At 40.3% G+C, this 25649-nt stretch overlaps 3 protein-coding genes across 6 annotated transcripts; 1 reads left to right on the top strand and 2 right to left on the bottom strand.

Annotated features, from left to right (window-relative positions):
• Window positions 1-666: 666 nt before the first annotated feature.
• On the top strand, window positions 667-3596 carry LOC121869504 (protein rhomboid-like). The gene is given in 3 exon segments (XM_042370858.1): window positions 667-875; window positions 3115-3352; window positions 3354-3596. Coding segments are annotated over 3 exon segments (528 nt in total). The 5' UTR covers window positions 667-828.
• A 7142-nt stretch (window positions 3597-10738) lies between these two features.
• LOC121869430 (lactosylceramide 4-alpha-galactosyltransferase-like) lies at window positions 10739-14687 on the bottom strand. 4 transcript variants are annotated; one of them, XM_042370772.1, is made up of 7 exons: window positions 14560-14687; window positions 13229-13426; window positions 12759-12976; window positions 12370-12577; window positions 12059-12221; window positions 11627-11799; window positions 10739-11203 (listed from the first exon to the last, which is right to left on the bottom strand). In XM_042370772.1, the coding sequence occupies exons 2-7, from the start codon at window positions 13335-13337 to the stop codon at window positions 10971-10973; spliced, it is 1104 nt and encodes a 367-aa protein (XP_042226706.1). In that variant the 5' UTR covers window positions 13338-13426; window positions 14560-14687; the 3' UTR covers window positions 10739-10970. The 4 variants fall into 4 exon arrangements, with proteins under 4 accessions (XP_042226706.1, XP_042226708.1, XP_042226707.1 ...); XM_042370774.1 differs by having other exon boundaries at window positions 13308-13426; XM_042370773.1 differs by lacking the exon at window positions 14560-14687 and adding an exon at window positions 13961-14034.
• Window positions 14688-16691: 2004 nt separating this feature from the next.
• LOC121869695 lies at window positions 16692-22822 on the bottom strand. The gene is made up of 5 exons (XM_042371248.1): window positions 22792-22822; window positions 19248-19499; window positions 18076-18479; window positions 17665-17874; window positions 16692-17426 (listed from the first exon to the last, which is right to left on the bottom strand). The coding sequence occupies exons 2-5, from the start codon at window positions 19489-19491 to the stop codon at window positions 17385-17387; spliced, it is 900 nt and encodes a 299-aa protein (XP_042227182.1). The 5' UTR covers window positions 19492-19499; window positions 22792-22822; the 3' UTR covers window positions 16692-17384.
• Between the last annotated feature and the right edge of the window lie 2827 nt (window positions 22823-25649).

The following is a 25649-nucleotide window of genomic DNA, read 5'->3' as shown; positions in this document are numbered from 1 at the left end:
GGCGAAACACTGTCTCTAACTGGGGCGAAACACTATCTCTAACTGGGGCGAAACATTGTCTCTAACTGGGGCGAAACACTGTCTCTAACTGGGCCGAAAGACTGTCTGCAATAAGGAAAGTTATTGGAGTTTTCTGTTGAAAATGGGGGTCCTCCCGCTGGACCTGCCTTGATCAGTGCCTTCTTATGACTTTCACTGTTGAGCCTTTGTCAAAAGCATCTACACGCCGTTATATGTCGACTTTCAGTGAGTCCCTTACTGTTAGTTTTTTATTTTTTTTTATTTTTTATCATAATTTTAAAAATCATATATAATATAATAGTTATCCTTTTAAACTGCATTTTCTATGATATTCACCCGTGGTCATTCCATTTTCTACTTCTTGGACCCTTTTAACTATTTTATTCAATATAATAATGCTCCACCCGATATTAAAGTTGTTTAACGAATCTATTGTGCAATATTTCATACTATTCATAATAATTGTTAAAAGGAAATGAATTGTAACTGATATCCTATATATGTAACACATTTAACAAAGAAAACGTTTTTATGACGTCATGATCTCTTAGCCAGCCACAACGCGAGGAAAATAACCAATCAGAGCGTTCGGTAAAACATAGTCGGAATTACGACAGCCATTGTATCCCTTCTGCTGTTGTTGTGCTCGTGTTAACAAAAAATCCGCTGCTTTAGTAAGGAACAGATAACCAGATAACACGCCTGATAGTGTATGTAGTGAGACAAACTTAACATTAACCCCCTCACGTGGAAAGAAACATCAGTTAGTTATATCAGGAAAGGATACAACCCAAAGTGGACGAAAATATGGACGATGAACAAAAGTGGTGGGCAGTTACCTCGACAAGACGACGGTAAGAGCACATCAGTATACATGGAGTGATAGTTTAAAGGAGTGTTAGTGTGACAGCGAAGGGTAACCTGACTCAGAGAGAGAGAGAGAGAGAGAGAGAGAGAGAGTATATACGGAAAACTTCAAGTAATGAATTCATTGAAGACTTTTGATATATTTGATATATGAGCTCTGTTCAACTATTACTTATAGTGTTCATTCAACTATTACTTATAGTGTTCATTCGAAACACTACATTCGTTCGACTCACACTGCTCCGTTGCCAGTTCCACTGTGTGTGTTGGTGGGAGGGTCGACGTAGTGACCTGTCGTCCAGGAAGGGTACAACAGACTATGCACCCTTCACCGCCAGTATACCACGAACTTCTGAACGGAACTGTACTTACTTAACCTTGTCATCCGTGGGGATGTTCTCAAGGGCTGGACAGGTGAAGGGATTAAGGTAGTGGAGGATGAGGCAGTTGGTAGGCAGGTATGGGTAGAAAATAATATGGGGAGAGAGAGAGAGAGAGAGAGAGAGAAAGAGAGAGAGAGAGAGAGAGAGAGATTGGATGGATAAGCACCTCAAAAAAGATCAAGGAAACCGAAGTAAAATTGGAGGAAGGAAGGCAAGGTTAGCAGGTATGAGGGTAGAGGGAGGAAGGTTGGAGGGAGAAGTAGGAAGTGGGAGAGGAATAGGATTGAAAGGAGAGGGAGGAGAAAGGGTAAGGGAGGTAGCAGAGAGTGGGAGGATCAAGGTGGATGAAAAGGGCAGTGAGGGAAGTAGGAGGAAGGAGAAAGGAGTGGAAGGAGGAATGTAAGAGGGGAAAGGAGCGAGAGGAGAAGGGAATAAGGTGAGAAGAGAAGGGGGTGGGGGGAGTAAGGTGAGAAGGGAGTGAGGGAGGGTCAATCCAGATAGTTTTTGTGATGTTGGTGACGCAAGACTTGGCCGCCTCTGGATAGGGCCAAGACAACCTGTGTTCACTTGGTAATTGCACGATTTCCCTTGATCTGAATACGGAGTCTCAAAGGATCACAATTTAATATTTTTCCCCCTTAAGAGTGAATACGAGAATGCATAGTAGGAATATTTTTAGCTCTTATGTACATATTTTATAGATAGCCTACGTATGTTTTGTATATTTGAGTACCGTCTGATAGGCGTACTGACGATTGACGAGTGCACTGGAGACTAACCTACTGTACGTATATATCAAATCGTTTCGTCCAGGATTTCAAATTGTAAAGACGATAAATGACGATACTTTTTGGAGACTGTGCATTATTATTATTATTATTATTATTATTATTATTATTAATTGGATGTCATTCTGGATATTATTTCAGTTATTTTAACCCAGCCAAAATAGAAGTGTTATTACGTCTCAATTTACGAGAGAATTTTAACCATACGAGCACCTTGCAGAATCCGACTTGATATCCTTGCTGAAGTGAGCCAGTTAAACACATTATCACATCTCCAGATCCAAAGAGAACTTACCTTACGAAACTTTGTGACTGCAGCCCAGGATCGTAAATTATATATCCTTCAGAAGAGGAACTTTCACTCTCAAAATGTGGAAACTGTCTTGTGTCTTGTTATCTATTTATTTTGTCTACTGATGCGTTTATTCTGATTAATCTATTGAACTGTTTATTCATAGTCTTATTCGATTACTTATGTTTATGTAAAGTTTTCGACGATTTACTGAACATGAAAGTCACTCAAACATTCTACTCAATTTTATCAACTTTAACCCAAGACAAAAAAACAAATGTAATTGACTTCTCTTGTATTTTTTAGTCATTTTTTTTTAACTTCAACACGAAAATCATCAGAATTTTTTTAATAAATAATGAGTTTTTAGATGGGGGTCTACTCCTTCCTTCTGTAGGTTAAGAAATCCACCTGTCACTCTCGCTAGGTTAAGTAGTTTCGATATCTACAGGGTAGGTTAATGACAACAATATAACGACAACGATTAATGGCAACAACCTTCCCTTACCTCTAGTACCTGGCCTCCCTTCCTGTATTATCTGGCCTCCCTTACCTCTATTACTTGGCCTCCAGGTCTATTAACAGTGTGTCTTCAATGTTGGAGAAAATGTCCAACTTTAGGCTAGGATTATGTACGTGTATCTGCCTGTACTGACTACTTGATATGTTTTCCTTGTAATTGTACACGAGGGAGCTATTACCGATGAGTCTTGTTATACTTTTATATGATGTTGAGACTAACGGAGGGATCGTTCTTCTACAGATGGGTTCATTTGGCGTTCAACCTGTTGGTACAGCTGCTGGTGGGGTTGCCCCTGGAGATCGTACATAGGTCGTCGCGTTTCGGCACCTTGTACCTGGCGGGGGTCCTGGCAGGGTCATTCGGCACCTCAGTCTTCGACGCTGACGTGTACCTGGTGGGGGCGTCGGGCGGGGTGTATGTGCTCCTCGCCGCCCACTTAGCCAATGTCTTAATTAATTACAACAGTATGCAGTTTGGCATCTTTAAGACTCATTGGCTTCTTCTTTGGGGGTAAGTTGACCTCTGACCCGGGTCCTGGAGTTACTGTTCGTAACCTTGTACTTTCACTAATGGTTACATGTAATACACTTGGCTTAGACGTTCTCAAGAACTTCGAGCAGCGCCTTCACGAGCAGCTACTGTGGTGGGTGGCGCTCGGAGTGTACGCGGCGTGTACACTCTTCGCTGTTTGGTTTAACCTCTTCCACCCTACCCATACGTAAGGGTCGCCCAGGGTCTGTTCCTGTAGGTGTCGCCCAGGGTGTGTCCCTGTGTGGGTCACCAAGGGCCTGTCTCCTGTAGGCATGACTCAGGGCTGGTTCCTGCAGGCGAGCGTCGAGGGTGAGGTGGTAACCAAGCACAGTATAACTTCAAACGTGCTCGTGAATCACTCTGTGGTAAGAAAAGTGAGAGAGATGGAGTCAGTTTGGATTGCCAGTGCATTGGTAAAGAAAACCGTAGGGTTTATATATAGCTCCCAAGACCATGAATCTTGCCACTAAAGTGTGCTTGTCGTGTTTAACTACTCGGCTATTAAGTCATTTGTTAATATGTATTGTTGGTATAAAAATGTTGACTCACGAACAGTTTGTATTGCTTATTGCATGTATTTAAAAAGACATATGTACTGCGCCATCAAAGAACAGTTAATTTTGGCTAGATTATTGGACTGTTGGGTAATTTGCTGAAATTAACTGTTAGCAGTACACGGGTAGTATACAGACGTTGTACAGTAATAATAGAAATAACTGCCAGGGACTAAGGTTGTTATTAAGGACTGAAGCCCATAGTTAAGTCTACGGGAATAACACTGAAACATTAAAACAAATATTCTTGATACGTGAGTAGGAAAAATATCATGATTGTGAAAAACTGGAATGACAATATTGAAAAATAATAGAAAGAGAAATTAATATACTTTCGTCTTATTATTTGGGATGAGGTGATAATGGTAGATGTGTTAATAGGTAATACTGAAGTTAGGGTGTCCAGGGGAAGGAAGAGACTGGGATGGGTGAGGACTTTTAAAACAAAAACGATTAATGGCCACTCAACGGCTTCACCGTATGGCCAACGTTAAGCCGCTCGTAAACTGGGACTCCCTCGGGGTCAGTGAGACTCCTAACTTGAATCTAGATTACCTTGTCGGAACACTGCCTTACTCCGTCACAATATAAAGAAACAATACGATTCGGGAGACTTTAGTTTCTTGGATAAAAAGATCTTACTCTAAGGATTAAGTCAGAGTATTCAAGGATTTATTCGTCGTTCTCAAGGGGTTAAATATTTATACTCAGAGGGTTAAGTCATCGTACTAACGGATTTATTCATCATTCTCAAGGGGTTAAATCTTCGTACTCAAGGGTATAAGTCATCGTATTCAAGGGTAATTATAATCCAGAGGTAAAAATATCATACACAAAGGATTAAGGCTCTACTGGACGATTATCATACATCCCACAACAAATTCACACATTAACCAAAATTATCTCAAAGGCGAAAGTTTCCCCATTTTTCACTCGTATGTCCTTACAATTTCAAGTAGGAGTAGTGGGTCAGCTGGGCGTGTTTTGTTGTGTACGTTGAGGGCGGGGTTGACCAAGCAGCTGCCCAGGCCAACTTTATTAGGGTGGAGCTGACCCGTGAATCTAACCCCCTAAAGCTGATCCCTGGTGTTGACCCCCTGGTGTTGACCCCTGATGCTGACTATTATATAAAACCTGCTTGTATAATTGCAATATTTGTGTGTATCGACAAAAATAATAACCCGGGGTCTCTCTCTCTCTCTCTCTCTCATCGAACGACACTGTAACAGACAAAACGATTACATTAATATATGAAAATACTGCGGTCACCCCTTCAGAACCCGCTTTCAATACGACTGATACTACTGACCCAAATTGGACTAATCTTTATGGCCACAAATACTTGGTACGTGCGTGTGTAGGCGTGCGTGGAACTTGTTTGGGGAAGATGTGGACGTGTGAGGAGGTGTAGCTGTGTATGATAGATATGTGTGTGTGGTGAGGGCATGTGCTGGGGGGCGAATCCGTGTAATATTGAAGCACTTCTTGGCCAGAGATCTGAAGAAGTTTGTCACGATGAGACTTGAAGTAAAAGTAATGCTTAAAATTCCAACGCTGGGTGAAGATACGGTGTTAAGTCATTCATCATACACTGGCCTTACTCACAGCTAAACATTCACCATTCACTGGCCTCACTGGTCATCACCAAGCTATTATTTCATCATTCAATAACCAGATATAAAACACTAGTAAACTGTTTGTCTAGTTCACTGTGCTACCTCACCTCACCACCACTTTTTTCGTTACAAGCAAAAAAGACGATTACTTTACCTGGATCAAGCACTTGGGTGTAAATAATCGTTTTATGTGACCCAGTTATTATTATTCTCTGTCTCTCTCTTCATTTGTTTAGCTAACTAACTCACTAACTGGCTAACTCACGAATTCACTACTCACACTCTGTCTGTCGGTCGTGTTCTCAGATGCGGCTCGTCGATATATATTAGTCTACGATTCTAAAAAGTAACAGAAAACGAGTAAGCAAGAAAGAGAAAACGGATATGTAAGGGGAACTATAGGAAAATATATGTCACGCAGAATAGATCACTGACTGTTTAATACTGCACTTAAGCAAATATTCCTCGTGTATCAAGGATCCATCCGGCTGGTCAGTAAAGGTAAACGTTTTGGGTTGAGTAATCGCAGCTAAATATTGGAACTGTACTGGAGAATGGAAGAAGCACTTGCGACTGCCGGGAGCCATTTCCTCCTGGCGTTTGTCTGGCGAAGAGAAGAGGGAAAGTAAGGACTTGGCGAATGAATAAAAAAAAAAAAAGATGAAGCCCAGGAATGAACCAGAGAATAGAGGAATAACTGACCTGGCTGATAGGTATGTTTTTGTTTGTTTTTCTCGCACGAGAGATGTTTTGACAAGTTCGACTAATTTTGTACCGGTCTTGATCGTTTGTTCACCATCATTATTAATATACTCTCCAGGGTATTTGTGAAGCCTTGGACAACTAGAAGTTACAGAGGGTATACTCAAGATGTACACAAAAAAGACAAGGTTGCGAATGTATCTTGCGTTAAATATTTGGCATCGTGTGGTTATCTGAGGAAGGGCGTGTTGTTGGTGGATGATGCTGGGTTGTGTGATTGAGATGACAAAGTTAAAACACATAGATAACTGGGGGTCTTGTTGTGCAGGGGAAGTACCATAGCAGAACACATTACAACAGTAAGATTGAGTGAAGAGAAAGTATGTGTTTGTATTTGATTCCGGTCAATACATTTGTAATAGGAATAGGCTTGTCATAGTTAAAACAATAGATATGTAAATGGGTTTCTTGTGCAAGCCATCTTAGAAGTTGTTTGGGCAAAAAATACTTACTTTCCTAGGTGATTTGCATTCAGTTGTCTCAATCCTCATGTAGGTAAACACCAGGATGATCAAAGGTTCGTAAGTTTTTTTCCCCTTAAGTGAAGATATGAGAATACGTTTTAATATATCATAAAATACAATATAAATACAGAACATAAGTCCAATAACGCAGATGAATGGAACTGAAACTTTACCTTGCGATAAAATATATAAATCTTGAGGAATGTAGACCAAGTGTTGAACAGTGACGAGCGTCTTGGGTGTATGTAGTACACTTAGGTTAACATTTGTTGTGCTTATCATGGCGGGGCGTGGCGGGGCGGGCAGGAGCTGGTGTCGCGCCATAGTGAGCTATCTCTTGGTGTCGTTATACAGGATTTATGCAGGCAGTTTAATTCGTTCACATGTGACTTTTGCTTCCTGGGGATGCAATTCATTATGCAATATTGTTCTTGTATACTGTATATTAATTCAGTAATTTAATACATTGAGTCTTGCCCCTTAATTCATCGGGAAATCCTAAATCTGCTTTGTATATTTTAAATGATTTAACTATTTCATTCAATTGTATCCTTTACCTCTTGAGAAATACTCATTTTCGTATATTAACCTACCTGAGCTCATCTGTGATTTTGCATCTTAGAAAAAAACAGTTCCAGGTTTTCGCGTACGAAGCGTAACTAATTCAGTGTTGAGCAAAGACCACTCGTATTTGTTAGTCATTGTTAGTGTGCACTGTATCTGATATTCATAACTTACTGTAGGTTTTGCTCAAGTTATATTGAACGTATCATCAAATACCAGTGCCCCAGACGGTGATGAAGTCTGACGACGATTGTAACTTATTCACCCCTGTACTTACCGAACGTTACCAAGGCAGGGAATTATACTATAGTGGTGATGTAGTTACTTAACCACCGTTGCGCAAACAGTCACCATATCAACACTTGGTCAACTTTACAGCAAAAGTTCAACTTGTAGACCTTGCTTCTTGTTGACCAGACCTACTAAATCCGATACAAATTTGCAAACTTGTTCTGAAGTATCTTGGAGGCTCTCACACACACACACACACACACACACACACACACACACACACACACACGCAGGACCCTCATTTGTGGGTGAAGTAAAGATATACTGTGTTTACAGTATACATAGTACGACACATAAGACTCGCCCCCTTACTTACCTTCAACCAGCATCAAATTTCTAGTCGATATTTGACACCTAAACACATGATCATCAGACTTGTTTTATTTGTTTATTTTTTGCAGAACTTTTTGCTTAAAATTAAACAAACGCATATCATGATTTAAACGAACGATATTTAATGATTTTAATATAAACATTTAGGACGTAGATATTTCTGTGACCCCGTTATTAAGCGTCATCTGTCAGGGGGAGGTGGGGTCACTTGCTCGGCAGCTATTGAGTGTGTGGACGTGTTATGCCTCATTAAAGATGGATATATTTTTTTGTACACCCGTTTAAGATATTTAGCACTGCTATACACATTGCCTGCTAAAATGGGTTAATCGTTCATGAAGAGAACTATAAACTACTCTCTCTCTCTCTCTTCATCAATCAAAAGGCATCATTGGGGATACATTTATATATTTAACCGAGAGTGAATGAGCGAATCAAGGAAGCCAGTTTTTATGGTCAGTTCCCCGAGTGATATAATTAACTAGTGCCACAACAAGGCTGTGCTCGATAATCACAGATATATTCCTACGATAGCTATCCCTCGTGTCTGGAGATTATGAGGATGTACCACAACACCACATTCATTGTCTTCGTCTTTATCAACTCATTTTGTGGACCCGTTTTTGTAATCACTCTTCACTATCTGCGTAAAATCCGGATTATCTACATACGGAGGGATTGTTTATTGTTTTACCATAAGAATTCTGATTGTATGAGTTATTAGCGTCTCCTACACACACACACACACACACACACACACACACACACACACGCACTAACACTAACTGGAGCCCAGAGAGGAATGTACAGTGAAAGTGAACGATACTTGGCACGGGTGGACGAGGGAAGGTGTGTCCCACCCCAGCAATCAGGTTATGCCCGAAAGCACACACACACACACACACACACAGTCAAGGCTGCTCACTGGGGCATGAAGTGGGCGTATCTCTCTCTCTCTCTCTCTCTCTCTCTTCCAGTCATATTCAAATCAGATAAATATGAACTGAACTGAAATACCTAAGACTCGCTAGTGTTGTATTAAATCTAGAGTGAAAAAAAATGCGATCCAAATTCTCAAAAGTTCTCATATTTTTTCTCTTACGCAAAGGTATAAAAAAATATTAACTGGATAACCTTAGATGTAAAATAAAGATGGATTCTAAAAAAAGGTTATTACTTGTGCTTTCTTCCTGTGAGTCTGGTGTGAGGAGAGACGTATGGCTGACTTAACTTATCACACAAAGACTTAACCCCTTGAATACGAGGATTTAACCCCTTGAGAGGTTAAGTCATCGGATACGACACAAACGAACCACTTAAAGACGAACATAACAACACCACACGGCCGGATACGACACAAACGAACCATCTGATATTGGGAAACCGCTCCAATGGTTTTGAGGTTGACCCAGCGAGTGCATGTCGTAAGAAGACCTGATCCAGTTATGGTCATCTTTGGCAAACTTGTTCCTTGGTGTTACAATGTCAACGAATTTACTTACTTAGAGAGAGAGAAAACGTAAGAGGTTGGTATATTGATGATGTACAGAGTTAGAGGGAGAATAGAGAGAGGAGGAAGGACAAAAAGAGAGGGAGAGAGGATGAAGAAAGAGAAAACGAGAAAATGAAATACTAAGATAGAGGGAAAAAGAGAGAGAGAGTGTTCACCAGTACATATCAAAGATTGTCAAGTGTCACATCCAGTATCCCGGGAGCAGTAGTGTATTGAGGTGAGTGTATTGGAGTTGAGTGTGTTGGAGATGAGTGTGGTGGAGATGAGTGTGGTGGAGTTGAGTGTGTTGGAGTTGAGTGTGTTGGAGTTGAGTGTGGTGGAGGTGAGTGTGTTGGAGGTGTGGGTATTGGGGTTGACTGTATCTCTTACTCAACAAACCACTCTGACCTCTGCTGAATACAAACGTCTCTGATCATACTTAAAGTGGTGATAGTGACTCCAGGTGAACGAGGGAACTAGAGTTAAAGTCCAACTGCTCTCCCAGCTCACCTACATTGTGTATTTATATGGACCACAAAAACAAAACAAAATAATTCTCTTGTGTTTGGGAAAGTCAAGATATAAGATTAAGAGAACTCGTGTATTTGAAAAACTTCGATATAGAATAAAATATGAAATATGTAAGAATGTCGACTCAGAACAGAGGTAAACACAACGATTAAAATATCAGTCAGACTTATTTGGTAAAGATGGTTGTATCTCACGAATAATGTTTAAGACAATATGATAAACAATTCCAGAATTTAGAGAGAGGGAGAGAGTATACCAGGTCAAGTAAAGGGGTCAGGTCATTTGGTTACCTGGAGGTTGGCCCGCTTCAGAGGTCATCTGGGAAGGGTCGAATTTAGAGCAGGTCGGTGTTTAGCCAGATCAGAGGTCAGTGCTTTTGCCCAACCTGTGACAAAATAATGTGACGTGTGAGGTATTGTGTTCAGAGTCGAAGTGACATGACGAATCCAATGTGCAGGAGTGTGAAGTATAGTGAAGGAGAGCAATTAAATGCAAGGGGAAGGCAACATGTTACAGGGACACTCTTTAACTCGGCAGTCCACTGTTACTTGCTAGGTTAGGTCAGCTGACTGTCCCTACCATTATAAAAGTATGTTATTTAACTTCAGTGATCAAATTAGTTTTCTCTGACCCAAAACTTGTAATCATTACCATTAATAAAACAGGACAAAAAATATTATATATAAGTTGATTTTTTATTTATATAGGAAAGTTTACATTATGTTAGGTTAAGGTGGTTAAGTAAGGTTAATGTTTATTAGGTTAGATTAGGTTGTGTTGGGTTGGGTTGGATAAAGGTTAAATTAAGTTAGGGAATTATAGGTTAGATCGTACGTCCGTGTCTGAGGATATTTTGAGTACTAACACACCTGAACACATCCTCGACACTATGCAGTATATCCATGTTGACAGAGCTCTTGGTGTGTGCTGGAGACCGTCTCACTCTGGCCGCTACCCATCACCTCCTGGATTGCCTGGTCTCTGGTAGAGTTTTGTATACGTGGGGACAGTTCTCTTGGGCGACCTTGTCAACAATGGAGCCATCACCTGGGTTCAGCGGCCTCTTACTGCTCAATTTGTTCCACAGATGGATGCCTACCATGTTTGAGGGCCTTTTCCATCTTCTGTTACCATTAGGCCTGAAATAGTGTTCCCATACGGCATAATGAATCGGGAACAGCAGGGCAGGATCTGTGAGGATAACGCTAGTGTGAGATGGGGGACACAAGCGAGGAGGAGGGGCGACGTGAATGACCAATCTCTGAAAATAAAGCGCTTGACCCATTGACCTTTGGTAATTGGAGTCACTAAATTATCTCTCCTAATCCATCAAGTTATAAAGAGGTACCTGACTTTATAGCTGGGAAATTCAAAATCGGCCATGCTGCTGCTCCCTTGCTTACTGGTGGCTAAACTTTCATTGTGCTATATCAAAACTGCCCCTAATGTGCCATCATACCTGTGAGATCTACTTTCAGCACTTCATTTTCGTTTATGAAATTAAAGTGACTTATCACCTAAACATTTAATATGTCAAAACTATGCGGCCGTTCACTCATACCTACCTGTATACCTGATCATTACGTTCACTTACATTTCTCAACGTTCACATACCTAAGAACATGAGGTCCCGACAGGAATGTAAGGTGGGGGTTATTTTAACATGGCAAAACCTCTTTATGGTGTTCTGGAAGAGGTAAGGGCCGTTGTATCCCCACACGTTTGGCATGAAGTGCCCCATCATACCTTTCTTGGCTTCCTCACAGAACCAGTGATCCTTGGGCAGCCTGTTGAAGGGGGTAGATACACATGAATTTATTACCCTCGAACTTAAAACAAAATACAAACACCTTTCAGTTGTATTTGCGCAATGAATTGTTTTTTTTGTGTGTGTTTTTTTTTAAGTTCAGAAGACCAAAGTTAACATATTTTGGGGTCAAGAAACACACTGTATACATTTTTATTTCAAACATCCATACGTATATTTCAAAACCACCACCTTGCTAATATTTAAACCAGTGTTATAACCCCTTTAAAACAACATACTTGAAGGCACTGTTAGTCAGCTGGCTCTGGTGTTCACGAGAGAGCCAAGACTCAGCATCTGGGAGAGGCCCCATGATCCACATGTCCAAGTCGAGATAAATCCCTCCAGTTGAACAGACCACACCGACCCGTAGTGCGTCTGAGAGGTTGATCTCTGGCCATCCTGTTGCGAGGATGGCGATAACAATAATAATAAAAGTAATGGTAATAGTAATAAAATAGTAATGGTAATAGTAAAATAGTAATGGTAATAGTTTAATGATAAAAACAACCACAACACCACCCACAACAACAACACCATCACCACTTACTCCCCTTGGCCCACTTCATCTGACGGAGCCACTTGCCAAATTGCCCATGTTTATCCACCTCATCCACATCCAGGGTAGATATGCGGACGTTGGGGAGAGTGGATAGAGCTTGGATGAAGGTGTCATTAATCCGCACGAAGCTGTTAGTTAGGGCTAGATGTATCTGATGGGCTGGATGGTGTCTGGCTGCGCTCTCAACTGCACAGGCCTGGAAGAGGAGAGGCTTTGAGTTCTATCACATTAACTTCAACCGCATTCGTCTCCAACACACTCACCTCCAACACACTCACCTCTACCACACTAACTCCCTCAGATGATCCCGCTAATTTAAAACATTACACAACATTGCATCACTAAAAACTGTTCCCTACGTCACTAGATCAGCTTACCATCTTGGCATTGATCCCAGGGGCACAAGTAGTCTCCAAGAAGAAGACATTCCTAGCCTCGGGTGACGGAGAGAACTTAGGTAGAGGGGCGAGGATGGGTGTAGGGGCGGTTGATTGATTGGTACACATGACACTCCTCCACCCACTCTTCTCCACCTTCACCTCCGCTACCTGGACTAACTCGTATGCAATGGGTGAGGTGAGAAGTGTCCTGTCACCTGTGTTGTGGATTTAATCTGTTATTGTCGTCAGTTCATCAAATGGCAAAGATTGGTCTTCCTGTGATTAAACCAAATGAAAGATGATGGTAAAATGAGTACAATAGCTTATGTTAGTCACGTCCTTCAACAAACTGAGTAATTATAGTGTAAATCCATTAAGAGGCACTAGCAAGAGCCACACATATACAGACAATAAACTTTAAAATGAAGATATAAGTTAATTTATCAACAATGACCAATGATACTCACCCACCATGTACACTGCAGCGACCACCAACACGAAGGTCACCGCCACGATTACCACCACCGTTTCCAATAACATGCTCACCTGCTTCTCCCTCACCACCTTCCATGACATGTTTGCTGCTCTGGACGTCCACCCATACACTCTCACGCCTCCTCTTCAGCCACAGTTACCATATACCATCACCATGCTCACTGCACCAGCTGTTGACAGAGTCGCTTGAGGAATTTAACACATCCAGCATAGCTTAATCTACTGTAAGGCAACATTCTTGATTACGATGACTTAACCCCTCGATAACGATGACTTAAGTGATCATACTCAAGGTAAAATATTCTTACTCAAGGAATTAAGTCATCGTTCTCAAGGGGATAAATCATCATACTCAAGGGGTTAAGTCATCGTACTTAAGGGGTTAACTTATTGTACTCCACAGGTAAACGGTGATGACTAAAACGGAAGATTATATATATATATATACACATATAGCCTGAAAGATATCATGATAACAAGACATTAATTCGTGCATAACAAAAAAGTCGATGGACGAAATTTTAAAACTGAGGTGCGCATGCGAGTAGACACACACACAGGTAGCCGCAGAACTTGACAGGTTATTATTGAACGCAATCTACATAATGGAGAAGACATTTCGGGCTGATCCAAGTCAGGTCCTGTCTGATGCGTCTCAATGGATGTGTTTACTGGACCCCAACTACTTACACCCACCACCTTACCTTCCACCCCTTTTGTTCACCCTCCACGCTCTATCCTCTCTCTATCCATCCTCCTACTGAACTATTCTATTCACTACTAGTCACAACCACTACCTCTACCACCGCAACCACCACCTCTACCACCTTGACCCCCCCACCAAAAGGGTGTACCTGCATACCACGGTGTTAAAGTGACTCAACTCTGTGGCTCACCCAGCGACGAACGTAACCACAATAATGTTATTGGTTAATCAATAGCTAAAGAGGGATCTCAGAGGAGGAGATTGGGGGGAGGGAATAGACGAATGAGTACGTGAACGAACTGAACGTTTACTTTTTAGCCTCTTCGCCACTGATCAGCCTGTTAGGTGCTTAAGATCGGTCACGTCTCTTGTTACGCACTGTTGGCAAGTACTGGGCATGCACCCTCCTGAAGAGTAAGGGGGGAGACAGAGAAGGAAGAAGGGAGGGGGAGACAGAGAGAGATAAAGAGGGAAGAAGGGAGAGAAAGAGAGAGAAAGAAAGATAAAGAGTACTAGTAGAACACAATACTATCACTGTCAACACTAACTCTAAAACACAACTCGACACGCCTGTACTCTTAACACGTGAAAACTTACATATATGGGGCAGTATTTAATCGCTGTATGAAGGCTTGAGCACGACAGGACACCATTCAAAACAGGTTGGAGCGTCACACTAGCCAGCACCACCACACCTTACTCCCACAGGCTGCGTCATCGGCTGTATTGGGTGTTACCATAACAAGAACAAGCGCACACCACAACATACTGCAAGAATGTCTTTGTGTAGCGTGCATGTATGTAACAAATACTGTACACTGTATATAGTACGTTTATATACTGTAAGTTCTATAATTATGTTGTTTTTCTTAGCACAGTTTTGCACGCTGATTACTTTGTTCTATTAATTTTTTGTGTAAATGCTTAGTTTCTAGATATAGGCGAGTTACGATACAAGTTAAGTTTGGTTAGGTTAGCTCATGATTTCAACCATTTTTATATTTTGACATATAATATATATAATACAGTATAATCTAATAAAATAAGTGAAAACTGGGTATTTTTAAACCCATTTTCAATTAAAAACCGCGGACGGTCACGATCCGAGTAATTACTTAAAAATTAAAGAGGTTATCCCATCAAAAAGTTTCGTTTTCTTTTATATCTTATCAGAGAAAATGGACGTAAATGGTACCAGTAAATAGTTTATGAATGAGATTAAATACTTTACCGTAGTATTAAATTGACCAACCGGGTATCACTTTAATTAAATGGCTAACAATAACAATTATAAAAATATAGGTCATTTGCGAGGGAAACGTCGTAGAAGAAGTATCTTAAAATTTTCTGAAATATTGATTGCAATGATAAAATTTTCGAGATTTTAATAACAAATTTTCACATAATGGAACTTAAGTAAAATTTTGCAAAATGTATCTTATGTTGCAGATTATTAGCCAAAAAAAATAATAATTATAAATGAATTTCAGGATTATAGGGGACCCGTCACCCTAGTGATGTACAGTAAGTTTAAATAAAGCTGTCTGTGCAGCTGGCAACAGGTGGAATACATGCTGGAGAGTGGAGAGGAGTCAGGCCTAATAAAAAGTGCTGACAAGAAGAGGTAATACTGCAGCAGAGGTTTGAGACACTAATTTCTGGTGAGGTGAAGCCTGAGAGGACGAATACCGCTATGACGACTGCTGTTCACCTACCTGTTATGACTGCTGTGTTTACCTACCTGCTATGACTGCTGTGTTTACCTACCTGCTGTGTTCACTTACCTGCCTACCTGTTGTGATAATCTCTGCCGATCTAACGTAACTGCTGCCCTGCTGTGAAGACATCTTAAACCTCAAGCTAAGTACCTAATCATAATGTCGCTCAACCCTATACCTGGTATCAAGCCACCACAACCAGTCACTTGGTTCGGTGAATTTATTGTAATACACCGGTCTTTCTCTCGCTGTTTTTAATATGTATTTCGTAATATTTAGACAATTCTAAGACATTTTTCTTCTATGATATTTCCGCCGGAAATTAAGGATAACCGAGATATTAATTTTTCAATATTATTAGATTTTTTCAGTCACAAGTGCCTTAATTATACCTGTATTTGTAAAGTAACAATACTGTACTAAATGTAGGTAGAATGTTTGTAATTTTGTAATGACTTATTTTGCACTAAGTGTGTTTGTGTGTTTGGTTACAGTACAGTACTTTGGTGGGGAGGTACAGGGAAAGATATAGCTGGTCTTTTTTCTTCTTTCGATGACATGATTCATAATTCCTGAAAGATGATTGGCATTTATCTATTGCTGTTCTTACTTTTTGTGACTATTTCAGATTCTGGGTAACTGTGATGCTGAGGTCCCTTACCTTATCTGTATATGCCAGGAAAGTACAATATTACCATATTTGTACCCTGGTTTATTGTATCCCACATGAAAACTATTGCACTTGGTTAGACAGTATTACCGTACAGTAATATCATATTCCAGCCATCTCCCTATTCGAGATGTAATGTCTTTCTGACTTATTATCGTGTTAGTAAATATGATGATGTACCTCCAGTTCCCCAACTGGTTCCTTATAGTACTCCACATATAATCTTTTACCCTAGTGATTGTACTGTAAACAGATCTATTGTTTGGTGTCTGTTTAGTTTTGGATAGAGAAGAATATTGGGGCTTTGTTAGGTTAGATTAGGTTAGAAAAAGTAACACCAGTTGAAATCATCTTGGATTTTGATATTCTTTACACGACTTTAAGGAAGTTATAAATGATAAAAGCCTCCACCTGTGTGTTTCTTAATGACAACATCGCTTCCCGGATAAAATATATATATACTGTATATAAAAATAAATAAACATTAGAATTATGTTCACAGGGGAAGTGGTAATGTCAAAACTAATAGTAGTTCTGTGTAGTTGAACACTGACAAATGTCTCTAAATTCCTGTCAAGAGGGTTGTAGTGGATAGGAACTATACTGTGATTCAAGGATTTGTTGGTTCAAAGGGTCATTTGTTCGAAGGTTTGTTGGTTTGTAAGTTCATTGGACCGAAGGCAGGTTAGGGTAGGATTAGTTTGGTTTTGTTAGACCATCAGACCAATGAAACTTAGGTGTATGTAAGAATATGCAGGTGTCAGACATCATATATCACAAACTACAGTACGGTATTGCTAATTTTTGCCGAATTTTTGTCTTTGTTCCGTAGATCCATTACTTCCTGTTTGAAGATACAATAATCAGTCCTGGGCTGGCCATCAGTACCACCAGTAACGTCAGGTTTAAGGTAACACCTGGGCCAAGGTGGGAAATGCTTGCTGTAGGTACTTGTGTGGTCGTGCCCGGGTATAGTGTCAGCACCATCCTTGGCGGTATTATTGTCCGTGTTGTTATTGTTCTCCGGTGGTGGGCTATATACTGAAGTCTTCCAGGAATACGTACTCTCCTTTCACCTGAAAATATGATGGTTAGTTTAAGGACAGAGTAAAGTGTATTACCTGCTACTGGCTGAACAAATGTACTCTTTACCTACCTTGTACTTCCAGATTGATGTACATAAAATAGATCCTTGCCTTTAGGGGACAAATACATCCTTACCATTATACACAGTTCGATTAAGAAACTATCCCCACATTTACGACACACACAGACCATCTCTCCTTGACTACACAACCCAGCCATTATCAGTACCTTGGTGTTATGTCTTCCTGTGGGATCCTTCCTGGTCATGTGGCTCTGTATGTGTTGGTTACCCATGCAGTAGAGGCCAACCAGGAGCCTCACTATGATAAGGCCAACCATTGAGAAGGAGAATGACAGGAAAATGATAATGGCTTTTGTCTTTCTATTTTCTGTCTCAGCAACTTTGTCCTTCGCTGTAGTTACTCCTACATTCACTTTCTGGCACAAAAGGGGATTTTGATTTAGAGATATATTATATACACACACCTCTTATTATACAAATAAACATATCCAGTATATCCTTGACAAGCCTATTTTGAATTCAGATCACTTTGTCATGTGTAATTTCCCTAATCTATCACAGAGTTAGAAACATTTACATCATAAGTTTGTAAGTTAAGGCACCACTTTCATACTCACATCTTTAACTTTTTTGAGGAGTACTTTGAAAGATTTCTTAATGATCCCATCCATAAAGTCTTTATCATCTGCTTCATTCATCAAGCTTCTTAAATTTTTATTGTTTTCCTTGAGTTGTTTGAGGTTGGTCATACACCAAGCATCTGTGTTGTTAGTTAGTGTGTCCAACTGCTGGTCTATGTCATGTAAAGTTATACTTATATTCATGCATGTGCCAGTAGTGTCGATACAAGGACTGTCTCCTGGTTGTATAAGGTTCTTGACGACCTCACGCCACCAGACATAGGGAAGACGCTGCCACACGAGGTCGCTCTCTGACCCATTGTTGATATATAACCAGAGTTGGCTGAGAGTGTCACTGATCTCCCCCAACATGTCCTCAGTTTGTTGAAACAGATCTTCATCTGTAAGTAGAAACACAGATGAAAATGAGACATTAGCAAATTTAGAGGTGCTCACACGGCAAAGCAACCTGAAGCAGATAGTTGAAGGTGAGATGGAGGCCTTAATCATGCAGTGGACTGAAGCAGGATGATGATGGTAATAATGATGGCAATAATGATGATGATGATAATGATGGTAAATATGACAAAGAAGATGATGATAGTGATACTGTATTTCTGATTGACAGCAAAATTTTAAATCTTCTTTTATACTTATACAGTAGTCAACAACTGATACACACAAATGATAACTAAAATTCAGTGATGTTTTTAAACAATGCTAATACTCCCTACATACACTTATTTCTACTTCACTACATGTAACTTGCTAACAAAACTAATGACTGATAGCATAAGAATATCAAGCCTGTGTCCTACTACTCTCACGTGTGTACAGTACAGTACTTCCTCAATCTTAATGACTGTTTTACCTTACTGTACTTATCACCTTAGTTTTTAATTTCATTTTACTCTTATTTTTTCGCCCCCTAGGCCCCGTTGTGGCTCGATGACCTGTGCCCAGTTGGGCTATTGCCCATATAAAAAAGTATATGTGGATGAGGGTGGTGGTGTGTGGATGAGGGTGGTGGTGTGTGGATGAAGGTGGTGGTGTGTGGATGAAGGTGGTGGTGTGTGGATGAAGGTGGTGGTGTGTGGATGAAGATGGTGGTGTGTGGACGAAGGTGGCGGTGTGCATAGATACTGGGGCGCGTAGGTTATACATCATACCTAAGATCATCACAGCAGTAGTTGTGTTGGTTGTTGCTGTAGCAGAAGACACAAGAGAGTCACCCAAAGGAGTTTCAGTATGTCGAGGCTCCTGTGTATCTGTGTCATCTGGTGTATCTAAATCATCATAATAATCACGTAGTAGTAGTTGGTGTCGTTGGGCGGGAGTGAGCGGGGTGACAGCTGAGCAGCACAGGACCGCCATCACCAGAGCGACGACCAACACTCTTCCTCCGTCCTTCATCTTCTTCCCTACAAAATATTTATTTGTAAGATAAACAGTTACGTATTGAATTTTTATTTTTTTAACATAAAAAGCTCAGAGAGAGATCAGACAGGTGTCATTGTCAGATCCACTCACAATGATGTTTCTTTGTCTAAGTAAGGGAGATGCGTTAGAGTCTCAACACTTAATATTTCCTATTTACAAACATGATATACCTAAGAAGCCAAACACCAGTCTATAATTGCTTCTTTTATTTTGTATTGTGTAGCTTAACTTTACCTAGCAATGATGAACAGGAATTGATCATAGCAGAGTTAGTGTACAGTTGGTCATACAACCAACAGCGTATTACAGAGACATTTGGTGGAAAAATCCTTCGCGGAATGAACATCAGTCGGGTCAGAAAAGCTGGAATTGAGCTGATTATACAGAGTGAAAAATTACAACTAAATTAGGAATTCAACTTTTGAATTTATGTTTATCAATGTGTATGTTGGGGGGGGGGGCTGCATGTGCGGGGGTGTTCATGTGTGTGTATGCGTGCTAGTGTTTCTCTCTTCTTACCAAATTAACCCGGACAAAAGTAAAGGAAGAAGGAATTATCAAGGCAGTCGTCTCTCTCAAATTTTACGTGTTATTTGCTGATAAGAAACAACACTTCAATCTAACCTCACAAATATGGTGGCCACAATAACATACAAATTACACTGACATGGTAATGGTTATTTGTTATATTAGCCTCTCGGTTTGTTACAGTTAAAGATATGTACTGTACAACTAAATGCTATCTCACCAGGTGTGGTAAAGAAGGACAGGTAAGGTAGAGAGTGCAATGTGGTAGGGTAGTGTTACTGTGGTTGGTGAGCGGTGGTCAGGGTACAACTTGTCACACTTATCATCTTGGTAGTCTTGATGTTGACGTCTGCCCTGATAATATGAAATGGGTTGCAGATTCAATACTGTATATGGAAAGTGTAAATAGTGTTAGTGATATGTGGGAAATATTATATATAGCAACAGTATATGAAGACTATAATTTCTTTATAGTAACAATAAATGGAAAGTATGAAGTATTGGGTGCGGTGGTGGGCTGGATACAGCGCCTGCCTCCTGGTCTTACGGGTCACTGGTCAGTGGTCACGCCAGGGGCACCCCCAGTTCACTTCCTATAAAGAAGGGTAAAAAAATGCATGATTGGAAAGTTCCTGTATGAACAAATTACAGTGTGTTATCAGTGTCTCCAAAGTTTAAGAGATTAGATTGAATATTCTCACCAACCCTCAACACTCCAGGCAATGATACTTAACTCTTAACTCTCTTAAACGTCTCTGATTCACTACATAATACATATACTAAAAAGTGCTTTTCAGTTTCTTTTATGTAATTTGGGAGGAAACAAACAACTAAAAACTGTTCAATATTGTTAATAGGGTCGTGTGACCAGCAGGTTAGTTTGTGCTGGGTGAACCAGTACTTTGTACATGTAAATATGTTGGGCAATGAGAAGCTGGCCAGGGCCACTGTGTCCTGCCCAGCCCCTCTGCTCCAACCACTCCCATATTGGGATATAGATTCTGGGATTAGAATTGCCATATGTAATGCTTAGCTATGTTATTGGGAAGCAACTACTTGTCTAAACAAGCTCTGAATACCACGAAGTGAAGACTGCTATGATTAGGCTTTGCATTGGCCACTGTAAGCTGACATACAGCCACCTAATTGCCTGAGAGCCCCAGCCAGTTTTAAGTTTATCAAGTATGCTGACCTCCTGCAGTGTATATATGTGTTAGGTTTGTGATATTTTAAGTACTGTTACATCTACTGTATATGAACATATCTTGTTTACACAATTGATGAATCGTTTGTAAATAGAAACCTTCTTTAAGTGAATAAAGCATCACATGACTTGTACAGTTATGATACTAGATGTGCTGTATGTAAGTCATTCAATCACTTATTCTGTATAGAAATTATTTAGTAATTTAGATTTACAAAGTAATATCATTAGGGACAAAATAAAGCCCTTTTTTCCCTCCTTAAATGGTTATGTTTGTACATGTCTTGTGATATCTCTCTTAACCCTTATCACCTCTTTCATCTTTATCCACTGAATCATCCTTTAGTCCCAACATTGTGATTTATAATCCTAATCTCGACAGTGTTAGTGACCCTTAAGGAATACTTTTAAGCCCCTAGAGAAACCAACTTAGAGTGAGTTACTTGACAAGTTGGGGACAGTCTTTGCTGGACCCTAGTTGTTATCTCATTGATAAGTGTATTGTTATCTTCCCTGGTAGATTTAATCTCACTGTTGGTAACCCCTTTCAAGGTGGACAATGCCTGGCCACATGGTGTAGTTTACAGAGTGATGTCGTTACAATCTGCATACATTAAACATCCCAGCTTATTTCACCTGATGATTAAAACAACCCAGCGCTACATGGTGAGGGTTAGGTTTAGTATCTTTCTCATATGGTCACAAATCATAGTCCTGAATTTTTCCGCAGTTCACTGTCACAGGAGGCTAAAGATAGACTTATCTGCGGTGATAGGAGCCGTTGCAAGGGGTAGTCAGATACATTAATCTGGTCTGCCCACCACAACACCCGCTACCATAACCACCGTCACTAACTCACGTTTTACCGCATAGCACCTTGTACCTCTACTTCTACCACACCAGGTGAGACAACCACTTAGTGTTATGTACCTGTAGGATATACTCACGTTCCCTCGGCTGCTTAATACCTGATAATGAATAGGTTTCGAATATTTTTAATTACGATTTAGTACTGTATAGTGAGAGGGGCAGCCAGTGACTTCTGCAGGGGTTATAATTATGTTTTCATTATAGCAAAGGTTCCAGGTACAGACACAAAATACCGATTAAATCTATATGTACTGTAGTTGTAGGTACAAGGAGAAGTACAGGTAAATATATAATTACAGCTCAGCTCGAGGTACATATTCAAGTACATGATACACATATAGTTACATACACAAGTACAGGCCCAAGTAACTCGACAGGAAATGACTGCAAACTCTTCCGAAGCTTACTATGTTACTATAGCTTTTATATTCTGTGTTAACACCTCAGAAGCTAATGTATAAAGTACAGTTTCAGTACAAAAACAAGTACAGGTACATTAAAGATACGAGAGTACATTATTATGGCTGACAACTTGACAATGAACATAAAATGGCTTCATTGTTGGCGTCTTCATACATGATATCCTCCAGGAAGCTCTGACTCTGTGGTCTGGAGGCAGGATATAGACAACATAACACATCTCACCTGATGATGGATATACTTTTACTTACTTTTATCCTCTTTACCAAAAGATCGGCTCGTTAGCCACTTGGGCGATCGGTCACGTCTCTGTTATGCACTGTTGCAAGTACTGGGCATGCACCGGCTCCTGAATGTACCTGAACCCGGTCCAGTGTTGGTCAAGTCTTGTCTTGAATGCGCTCACACTCGGTGCCGTCACAACACTTTCTGGTAGATTGTTCCAAGAGTTCACAACTCTCACTCCGAAAAGTTGCCCTCACTGTTTTCTGGACTTGCGGCTTCTTCAATCTTGAGCTGTGACCCTTGTGGGGCAGGCGTCCACGCCTCAAGTAAGGACACTCGACTGAGTAGTGCCTTTGAGATGCTTATACACCTCTATGACTGCTAAGTTTGTGGTTTGTGGTTATCATGTTAGTGGGGATAGATGTGAGTTGGTTTTATATATCCAGTTTTGTATTAGCGTAAGATAAGATGCGTGTTATTTTTTCAACATTTTGTATAAGATTGCTGAGTTAAAAGATGGATTCTTGTCACCTTATGCTTATACCAGCCCTTGGTCCATCACCCTTATCATATACCAGCCCTTGGTCCATCACCCTTATCATATACCAGCCCTTGGTCCATCACCCTTATCATATACCAGCCCTTGGTCCATCACCCTTATCATATACCAGCCCTTGGTTCATCACCCTTATCATATACCAGCCCTTGGTCCATCACCCTTATCATATACCAGCCCTTGGTTCATCACCCTTTTCATAACATTCCTCTCAGACACTATCAACTGATTACTGCAAATTCAAGGTAGAGGAACACTCAGTACCTCCAGTACTACTGATAATGCAGATAGACCAAATACAGGAGCAACAAGGGCATTACTATTGTGCAGGGAAAGATAGAAGGGGAATTGGAGGAAGGGTCACTTGAATATATATCAGATCTTTGGTTATCCTGGGTGTGAATTCCCAAAGATTCATACAATAAAATTCCCTATAGCTCACACTATAGGCTGGTGGCTATATGATTACATTATTAGTACTAGCTCACACTACAAGCTGGTAAGTCTATCGCTATACTTCTAGTACTGATTAGCACTTTATCTTCTCATGGGAATTTCAAACCCAGGATTAATGAACCAAGTACAGCACTAACCGATATAAACTATCACCTCAAACTGATATCTGGGAACCTTCTTGCATGGCTCTCCCTTCATGTTTGTTTCTTACGCTAAAATCTCTCCTTTATCTAAATTTGTCAATAATTTTAATAATACTGTATGTGAGAATTTAGTGATTGTGGATATGTCAGTTTTGGGATCACATGAAGACTAGGCACCACACATTATTTCATATGCTAACCTAATACTATCTAATTAACCTAATCTAAACTAACCAAACCTAACCTAACATAACCCCCCCCCCCAGGTAGTGTTTGGGTGTTTATTTGCCATATGAAATAATCGTGGGACCTAACCTTCACATGATACCAGTTTTATATACTGTAGTTACACTACATGACACCTCGTCTAGAATACGTAACAGTCATTAAGTTCTTATTAACAGGACATTTTCTCGGTAACCTAAATTAATCAATCTTAACCTTTAAACTTAGTCTAATCCAACTTAATTTATCCTAATCTAACTTACTTTAACCTAACCCAACCAAACTTAGCCTATTATAACTTACTTTAACCCAAACAAACTTAGCCTAATCTAACTCTGCCTAACCCAATAAAAAGTAGATTTTTTTTAACTTAACCTAACTAGCCTAACCTAGTTAAACCTGACCCAATCTAATTTAACCTATTTTAACCTAGCCTAACATAACCTAACCTGGCCAAGCCCTATCTAACCTAATCTATCTAGTGATTCACAATGACCTCGACTTAAATATGCAGTAGTGAGTGACTGTTGTGTTGAGTTGTAGGGAAGAAGATGAAGGATTTGGGGAAGAGTGTTGGTCGTCGCTCTGATGATGGCGGTCCTGTGCTGCTCAGCTGTCACCCCGCTCACTCCCACCCAACGACACCAACTACTACTTGATTATGATGATGATTCAGATTCTACTTCCAAAAGTACAACATCTACAATACCCATAACATCTACAATACCCATAACATCTACAATACCCACAACAACGGCAGAATCAACTACACCAGCTCAGTCTACCACCACGACACCTGCAAAACCGACTACACCAGTTCAGTCTTCCACCTCGACACCAGCCAGTATTTCTGTAAGTTGTACCATCTTCATCCACACACCACCACCCTCATCCACACACCACCACCCTCATCCACACACCACCACCCTCATCCACACACCACCATCCTCCACCACACAACTGTCTACTGTTCTCCTTTTATGTCACAATGTATTCTTACTTACTTCGGTCAGTATAGTAAACCTATTGAGGTGTACATTGGTGCAACTGTCAGGTATTAAAAGATTACACACAAGGATTGGGACAAATATCACCTTACAGTGATCCCTCGGTTAATGAGCGCCTCGGTTAATCAGATTTCGGTTAACGATTTACCTTCCATAAGATTCTTAACTTCGGTTAACGAGCAATCCCTCGATTAACGAAGTTTTTACGAGCCGACTTCAACATGTTTTGCAGTTTTGGCGGTCCACCAACTGTAGTATTAGTCCGCCAATACAGTAATCGGTTTTAGGCTTAAATTCTTTACTATTTTAGTAAATATCAAGAAGTTTATACTATTCAATAATTTTAAAAGTTTAATATTAACTTTTTAGTCATTTTAACAATTATTGAACATAATTGAAGGTAAAGAAACTAGTTTCTGGCGCCATCCAGCCTCTTAACACAGCAAACAGGCGTTAGTCTCTGTTTTCACTGGAGGTAACATCTTGCTTGAGACTCT

This window comes from Homarus americanus, unplaced genomic scaffold (genome assembly GCF_018991925.1).
Source record: "Homarus americanus isolate GMGI-L3 unplaced genomic scaffold, GMGI_Hamer_2.0 scaffold23578, whole genome shotgun sequence".
In the NCBI taxonomy this organism is placed as follows: Eukaryota; Metazoa; Arthropoda; class Malacostraca; order Decapoda; family Nephropidae; genus Homarus; species Homarus americanus.
Note: the sequence above shows the minus strand (reverse complement) of the source record. Positions and strands in the feature narration are given on the sequence as shown.